The sequence below is a fragment of the Dendropsophus ebraccatus genome, unplaced genomic scaffold (genome assembly GCF_027789765.1).
Source record: "Dendropsophus ebraccatus isolate aDenEbr1 unplaced genomic scaffold, aDenEbr1.pat pat_scaffold_1415_ctg1, whole genome shotgun sequence".
Classification (NCBI taxonomy): domain Eukaryota; kingdom Metazoa; phylum Chordata; class Amphibia; order Anura; family Hylidae; genus Dendropsophus; species Dendropsophus ebraccatus.
The window spans coordinates 35,261-43,958 of NW_027208836.1; the positions used below are offsets into that span (position 1 = coordinate 35,261).

The window sequence follows — 8,698 nt, forward strand, 5'->3', positions numbered from 1 at the left end:
GAGTATAAAGCAGAAATAATCTGAAAAATGGCCTTTGCTAAGAATATATCACAGTGTCCAGTTGGCAGCTGAAATCTATGTATATTGAGAGAGAATAATCACACTTGCTGCAAGAAGGAAGCTCTTTAATTATAGTGGTGCACATTTTTTCCTCTTTATCTTACAATGAATGACCTAGAATCAGAGTGCAGGTTTTATATTTTATCAGGACTGTTTCACCTTCACTGTTGTTGGTTCATCTGCCTTTTTGCGAACTCCAAACAGCGCTGACAACTTCAGTAAGAGCATGTCCACAATTTCTTTTTCTTCTGATGGCTAAAGAATGGAAAAGAGCATATCTAATAAGAGAAGGTGGATGTGTGTAAAGAGACCATTTATTAAAGGGAACCTTTCGGCAGGTCTAGATTAGAGATGATTCTAGCATGCTCGACCCAATTGGTTCAGCATTTGAATACTGTAAAAAAAAAGCATGCTTGAGTTTAGCTAATTTCTAGTCTAGACATATGTATTATGTGTCTGAGTAATATGTTTTTTGCTTTTACACTTTGCTGCCTGTGCTGTATGTAAATTAAGGTATAAAGAGCCATTGGTCAACTCTTTGCATTCACTCCCCCCCCCCCAAATCTGTATAACGCTCTGACAACAGTTGATTTAAAAAATGTCTTTTTTCCTCAGAGTACCGCTTTAACACCCCAATGACTCCAGGTACAACATTAACAAATACATTATATACCGAAAAGTTTAGAATCTAGAAAACGTTACTCAGACACACATTACACACATGTATTAAAGGAGCAACATCACACTGCCAGCAGCTTCACTTTGAAAAAGCTGCTGCCAGGTATTCTTTAAAGGAGGCAGTTAGCTGCACTCGTTTACTTTTACTATGTGGCTACAAATTGAGGTGGGAGAAAAACTCCCTTCAAATTATTTTCACATGGCAAAGGGTGAAAATACTAAGCAGTAAGTGACAATTTCAAGGGTTATGCCCCATACTTGGGACAGCATTTTTATAGTTGAATAATTTATAATAATTATTGTGTCTCACCTCCGATCACTTCAGCCTAAGCATATGCCTTACAAATTTACATGTTGCATTTTGGCATATTTGAAATGCGAACACAAAACTAAGTGGAACAATTCATTGAACAGCAGAATTTCCATCAAAACAATATGCAAAAGAAGAGCCTGTGGAGCCATCATCAAAAGAAGACAAAAACAGACAGGAGCTACATGTGTTTGTCTATATTCAGTTCCCAGGTGGACATAGGCATACATCACAATGCACTAGGACTTCACTGCATTGAGCACTTTCACTAGCAACCGGCAGTGTTGTCATTTGGCTGGTCTCCCTGAGTTCAGCGGTCTGTGTCTCATACATCAAAAACAAATTGTACGCATTAAAAATATTTTTTCAGTTCACATTTTGGTAAGTAATAGAGGTAACCACTGCTTTGTTCTTACCGTTGGGTTCTTGCGTTCGCTAGAGAAGACATTTAATAAAGCGGACAAGAAGATGTTGACAACTATGAACACAAGAAAGATAACACATGTAAAGATAAGCAGAGAGCCAAGGACTGGGTCCAGACTGAGAACCTGCAAAAAACAAGTAGAAATTCACATAAGAGATTTTCAATTGGTTTCTTCTGGAGCAAATAGCACATTTACTCTTCTTAACAGAGTGAACATAAAGCTTCTGAAGGGATGACTTTATTGAGCTATTAATATTTGGAATATAAGAACCCCTGTAAGGGTGCCTTTACACACAGCATATCCGCAGCGGATTTCTCGCTGCAAAATCTGCTGTGGGTACTTGCCTATGCATTTCAATGTGTTGACATACTCGCAGTGGGATTGTCTCCCGCCAGTCAACCAATCAGTGCGCTACGGCTGGGCAGCACACTGATTGGCTGACCGTCAGGAGGCCCCGAAGCAAGCAGGAGCATGGAGCAGGTGGTGTATGCTGCGGGGCCATGGGGGTTTACACCACTAACTTTAACATACTCGTAGCGAGTGTGTCAGCGCATTGAAATGCGCGGGCAAGTATCTGCAGCGGCTATGCTGTGTGTGAAGGCACCCTAAAGGGTTATTATCATCATATTAATTTTGCAGTTGGTTCTATTTACCTTATTTGCTGTCTCTCTGCTTGGCAACCTGAGTTGTCTGCCATGTTTTACATCTGTTGTCTAGGATCCTGACCATCTCTGTGTTATCAGTGGTGGCCAGGCTATGACTCCTCACTGCTGGGGCTTCCCTGCAGGATACCTTATCTACAGTAATCCATCTTCACACTGCTCCCAGACTCTGAGCTGTCAAGACTGGACTTTCCACAGCAGAGTTGTATACAGAATAGCAGAGGAGCACAGTGTTTCTGCCCAGAACAGCCAATGACTGTGGTGGTGCTTACCCTCCCCCCAAAGCAGGAAGTAAAAGCAGGCCAGGAACATGAAGAGAGGTAATTTTGGCAGCTAAAAATACCCCTACACAATCCATGCCATACGGGAATGGCATGGGTGCCAGTGACCAGACTATCCATGCCCTACCCATATTAACTATGGTGTTATGAAGGAAGCTTAGGAGCTGAGCCCTCTTCAAAATGGAAGAGGATTGGCTACTATCTGTATCTGGTTCTTCCCTATTTTTGCGCAGCAGCCCGTTATTAACCCTTAAGTGTGAGTGGCAAGAGCAGTCCCTGTCACTTACAAATCAGGCTGCTGATCAAATGCCGAAAGTTTGGGTTCGGATGGACTCGAGCATGCTCGAGGTTCGCTCATCTCTAATCAGGACCCCTTCAGTGTGATTGTGGGGGTCCCAGTTGTTTCCCCTTACCGCCAGAAGAGTTATACTTACCTCAGGCAGGCTTTATGAGAAGAGCGCTGATAATACTGATCAATGGTATGCAAACTTATGATTGCTTTTAATAGTCCCCCAGGGCGACTTAAATGGTGTAAAAAATAAGGTTTTTAAAAATATGCCAAAGCTCCTCCCCCAATAAAAGTTTAAATCACCCCCTTTCCTATTATACAAATATAATTAAATAAACATATTACATCGTAGCATGCATAATTGCCCAATCTATTAAAATATAACAATACTTTTCCGGCATGGTGAACAACTGAAACGAAAAGAGGGAAAAAACCCTCCAGGATTGCAGATTTTTTTTGTTATATATATTTATTTTAGTGCTTGAAAAGCACTATATTGTAATCCGTATTCTTCTTCTTCTTCTCCCGTTTCTTCTTCCAGCCATTTTTCTGCACGTAATACAGCCCAAACCGCTTTGCGCAAAGACTCCGTTCAAACTGCGTTTCGAAGCCCTCGGCAGCGTGAGGTGTGCTATCTATTTCTCGTTTAGTTAGGATTTGCGTTTTTAAGAAATTTACGTTTAAAGACCCCGAATTTCCCATAGAAAATAATGGCCCATTGGAAATAATGGCCACACTCTAACTGCTAACAGCCAATCACAGCACATATGCAAATAGCTGAAATATAGCAGCCAATAGGAACTCTAAGGTCTTGTCAGGCATGTATCACACCATCCACAGTCACATGTCCACTATTGGCCAATAGAAGATGTAATATATGGAAGGTCCTTAACGATTTTGTCTCACTGACATCAGTAAGATTGTCATGGTAAACGAGCAATGATCTTTACCATTGTAAGTAGCAGAGTTCAGTCAGCAAAATAGCAGAGCTGAGGCAGGCATGTAGCAGTACGGTACACAAGCTGCTCTCTAAAGGGACGGTACCCAAGCCGCTCATAAAGGGACGGTACCCAAGCCGCTCTTAAAGGGACGGTGCCCAAGCTGCTGTGTAAGAGGAATAACATAAGTCGCTCTTACAGGGACAATACCCAAGGCGCTCTTAAAGGGACGGTAACCAAGTCGCTCTTACAGGGACAGTACCCAAGGCGCTCTTACAGGGACGGTACCAAAGCCGCTCTTGAAGGAACGGTACACCCAAGTCGCTCTTAAAGGGACCCAAGTCGATCTAAATGGGTCAAAATAAGTCCCTTTAAGAGAGACCTGTGTCCCTTTAAGAGCAACCTGGGTCCCTTTAAGAGCGACCTGGGTCACTTTAAGAGTGACCTGGGTCCCTTTAAGAGTGAAATTGGTCCCTTTAAGAGCGACCTCGATCCCTTTAAGAGCAACCTGGGTCCCTTTAAGAGCGATCTGGGTCCCTTTAAGAGCGACCTGGGTCCCTTTAAGAGCGACCTGGGTCCCTTTAAGAGCGACCTGGTCCCTTTAAGAGCGACTGGGTCCCCTTAAGAGCGACCTGGGTCTTTTTAAGAGCGACCTGGGTCCCTTAAGAGCGACCTGGGTCCCTTTAAGAGCGACCTGGGTCCCGAGCATTCCTTTTAAGAGCGACCTGGGTCCCTTTAAGAGCGACCTAAGGGTCCCTTTAAGAGCAAAATAAGTCCCCTTTAAGAGCAAAATGGGTCCCTTTAAGAGCGACCTGGGTCCCTTTAAGAGCAAAATGGGTCCCTTTAAGAGCGATCTGGGTCCCTTTAAGAGCAAAATGGGTCCCTTTAAGAGCAAAATGGGTCCCTTTGAGAACGACCTGAGTCCCTCTAAGAGCGACCTGGGTCCCTTTAAGTGTGACCTGGGTCCCTTTATGAGTGAAATTGGTCCCTTTAAGAGCGAACTGGGTCCCTTTAAGAGCGAAATGGGTCTCTTTAAGAGCGACCTGGGTCCCTTTAAGAGCGAAATGGGTCTCTTTAAGAGCGACCTGGGTCCCATTAAGAGCGACCTGGGTCCCATTAAGAGCGAAATGGGTCTCTTTAAGAGCGACCTGGGTCCCATTAAGAGCGAACTGGGTCCCTTTAAGAGCGAAATGGGTCCCTTTAAGAGCGACCTGGGTCCCATTAAGTGCGACCTGGGTCCCTTTAAGAGCAAAGGGACCCAGGTTGCTCTTAAAGCGACCCAGGTCGCTCCTAAAGGGACTCATGTCGCTCTTAAAGGGATGGGAGCCAAGTTGCTCTTAAAGGGACGACACCCAGGATTAAAGTTTCTCTTAAAAGGAAGTCACTGGTAAAGGGGCGCTCTTTTTAAGCACTATGTATTTCCCTGGAAATGCAAATCTAGTTTATATTAAAAAGTGATAAAAATGTTTAATGTACACAAATATGATACTAATAAAAACTTTTACAGTAAAAAAAAGGAAATAAATAGGGCATGCATTATGTATTGAAATATTTTCTTACCTCTTCATAATCAAAAATGCCAAGTAATAGGCTGACAATAGTCACAGCAGAATCAGTAAATGTTCTGTAACTGGGAATGGTCCAACCAAAAAGTAAGTTGCACTAAAAAGAAGAAGAGAAAAAATGTATTTCAAATCAACTGGTGCCAGAGATTTGCAATTTACTTCTGTTAAAAAACCTCAGTATTTATTTATTTTTATTGAAGGATGGTTAATAAAAAGGGCAAAGTGGGTAATTTTGTAAGAAGTAATGTACATAATATACACTGAGTTTGGCTTATTTTGTTTTACTTATTCTATATGTGTATGTGTGTGTGTATATGCTCACTTGTGTAATATTATCTTCATGCATATAAAGTCTGCCTCAGGCAGGCTCTATGTGAAGATCACCGATAACACTGGTCAGTACTATGCAATGGCATAGCATTTACCAGTATATACAATTCAATGATTGTATGTAGGGATGGTCCGAACCTGCAGAGGTTCGGGTTTGTACGAACCTGAACTCTCAGCAATGATTCCCGCTGTCTGCCCGCTCCGTGCAGCGGGTGGATACAGCCGAAGGACCGCCTGGAAAACTGGGATACAGCCATAGGCTGTATCCCAGTTTTCCAGGCGGTCCTATGGCTGTATCCGCCTTCTCCACAGAGGTGGAAGACAGCTGGAATCATTGCCGAGAGTTCAGGTTCGTACAAACCCGAACCTCGGCAGGTTCGGACCATCCCTAATTGTATGTCACCTGGGGGGACTTAAAAAGTGTAAAAATTAAAAATGAAAATATTTGGGGAAAAAATGACAAATCCCTTCCCCCAATAAAAGTTTAAATCACTTTTCCCCTTTCCTATTATACAACTAAAACATGTAAAAATAATTAAAATATATTATACATTGTAGCGTTCGTAATTGCCTAATCTATTAATTGAACAATATTGCTCCCGCATGGTGAACAGTGTAAATGAAAAAAGCGCCAGGATTGCTGATTTTTGTTACATTATATAACAGGGGGGAAAAAAGCGATCAAAAGGTCTGATGTACACAAATGGGACATTAATAAAAACTAGAGCTCATGGTGCAAAAAGTGACGCCCCAAACAGCCCTGTAGGTGAAAAAATAAAATCATTATAAAAGAGTCACAATAGGGCATTTTTAATCAGTTTTACTGTAAAGTGCATTACATAGACACGAGAACCCAATTCTACCCCATAATAACTTCCATTGTTTTGCAACAACAGCCATTATTTGCCCTTATTTTGCCTAGTGGGAACATTGCTTGGCTAAATCTGAACAACGATTAGTTTTTAATTAATTTGTACCCCTGTTAGTTAACCACCCAGTTATAGCTATCCTCCAGCCATGTCTCTATTATTCCCACTATGTCATATTTTTCTTCAGACATTTTTAGGTCCAGTTTGTAAATTTAGGCATTCTGGCATTACTCAACATGCAATTTAAAATTATTATTATTAAGATTCTTTGCTTCTGTCCCTGGACTAACCTAGATACCGTGATCACTGCTTTAGGAAAACCACTAAAAAACAGTTTGGCTCCCCCTTTTGGGCAATCACAACTTGCAGACGTCTGGGAACAGATTCCACAAGGTGGTAAACGCCCTCTATTACTCAAGTTGACCTATGCCCACTACAGCAGCATTTGGCGCACATTTTGCTGAGAAGTGGGAACATCTCACAGCCCAGTCTAGTACATCCCAAACCTATTAATTGGTGTTACAGTCCAATGAATAATGGGGACAAAGCAATTTGAAGAATTTATTGTCATGTTACTCCACCCACTCACTAGTGGTCTGAGCCTGAAGATATGGTACAATGTCCTGTTGCATTATTCCAGGTGACTTTCTGCCATGCATGCTCATGCATGACTGCTATAGCACTGATCATGGCGAGATGCCCAATAATTGTTACTGCGGTCAGCAGGTAAGAAGACCAATCCCCACAGTAACAGCAGTCATTACAGCTCTGAAGGGCTAGGGGTACATCATACTCACAGAAATGGAGTAGGCCACCAGGAGAATTAGGATAGTGAGAAGGAAGCCACTTATTTCATTCGAAGCCTTCTTAAGTGTCATTGTGATGAGGTGAAGATTTGGGTTCAAGTTGAGGAGGCGCCAGAGCTTGACGGTTAATAATGAAACCAGGAAGGCAATACCATAATGATGCATGATGTCTAGGCTGGCAGTCTCATAGAAGCTGACAAATCTACATGGAAGGACAATAACTGGATTATTAACCAAGCAAATGCACAGATAGGATTAACTGAAGAACATTGTTATATATTACTTATAGAAAAAATATGCTGATTTTTATTTTTATTTTTTTACAATAGCACGTTCCATTGTTGTCAATGAAAAATCAGCTGTTAGTGTACAAGAGGGAAAATATTGGCTGTTATTTCAGTGGTTGTAAATGTAATTTACATGTCATTTATTCTTGCCTAATTTCAGGGGAAAAAATTCATTTGGCCGATAATCAGCCTGTGTAAAAGTTTCAGTGATCAGCCATATATATATCGGCTGTATACAGGGGCGTAACTAGAAATGGCTGGGCCCCATAGCGAACTTTCCAAGGCCCCCCCCCCACTTCCCGGCTACTGGGGAAGAAATGGACGTGTGGTTTCGGCCACATACATTGTCTGAATCTTTCTTTTTCTACATGGTTTTTAAATGCTTAAAATATATAACAAGTTTGCACATTAAATGATCTGCATATTGTCTGTAGCGATTCTCGCCATAGGATTGGTAGGTAAAAGCTTCAGACAATGCACATTTAACATATACAGCCATACCAGACCTAATGAACAATACCGCCATACTGTGACTGTATAACACATCCATACCAGACCTGACGCATACCAGACCAACACATTGTGACTGGATAACACCGCCCACCAGACCTGACCAATACCACCATACTATGACTGGATAATAACACCATACCAGACCTGACCAATACCGCCACACTGTGACTGGATAACACCGCCATACCAGACCTGATACCACCATACTGTGACTGGATAACACCACCATACCAGACCTGACCAATACCACCATTCTGTGACTGGATAACACTGCCACACCAGGCCTGACCAATACCACCATTCTGTGACTGGATAACACTGCCACACCAGGCCTGACCAATACCACCATACTATGACTGGATAATAACACCATACCAGACCTGACCATACCGCCATACTGTGACTGGATAACACTGCCATACCAGACCTGACCAATACCGCCATACTGTGACTGTATAACACATCCATACCAGACCTGACCAATACAACCATACTGTGACTAGGTAACAGCACCATACTATGCTGGATAACAGCCTGGTACTGCACTATATTTCCTGTCTGGCACTGCACGTGTGTGTATATGTAGATAGATCCAGCCCGTGAAGCATATACAGTATATATCCTATCTGGCACTTCACATGTATACTGTACTGCACGTGTATGTATATATATATATATATATATA

At 42.1% G+C, this 8,698-nt stretch overlaps 1 protein-coding gene across 1 annotated transcript; it reads right to left on the reverse strand.

Annotated features, from left to right (window-relative positions):
* Window positions 1–126: 126 nt before the first annotated feature.
* Window positions 127–7,411, reverse strand: LOC138775216 (polycystin-1-like protein 2). The gene is made up of 4 exons (XM_069955851.1): window positions 7,205–7,411; window positions 5,204–5,305; window positions 1,465–1,596; window positions 127–315 (listed from the first exon to the last, which is right to left on the reverse strand). The coding sequence occupies exons 1-4, from the start codon at window positions 7,376–7,378 to the stop codon at window positions 205–207; spliced, it is 519 nt and encodes a 172-aa protein (XP_069811952.1). The 5' UTR covers window positions 7,379–7,411; the 3' UTR covers window positions 127–204.
* Window positions 7,412–8,698: the final 1,287 nt, after the last annotated feature.

Excerpts from the sequence above, each read along its gene's own strand:
- LOC138775216 (XM_069955851.1), bottom strand. The coding sequence starts at position 7,378 with ATGCATCATTATGGTATTGCCTTCCTGGTTTCATTATTAACCGTCAAG. Across the intron at positions 5,306-7,204 it reads TGGTGGCCTACTCCATTTCT|TGCAACTTACTTTTTGGTTG; the intron begins GTGAGTATGATG and ends TCTTCTTTTTAG. Across the intron at positions 316-1,464 it reads GCGAACGCAAGAACCCAACG|CCATCAGAAGAAAAAGAAAT; the intron begins GTAAGAACAAAG and ends TCCATTCTTTAG.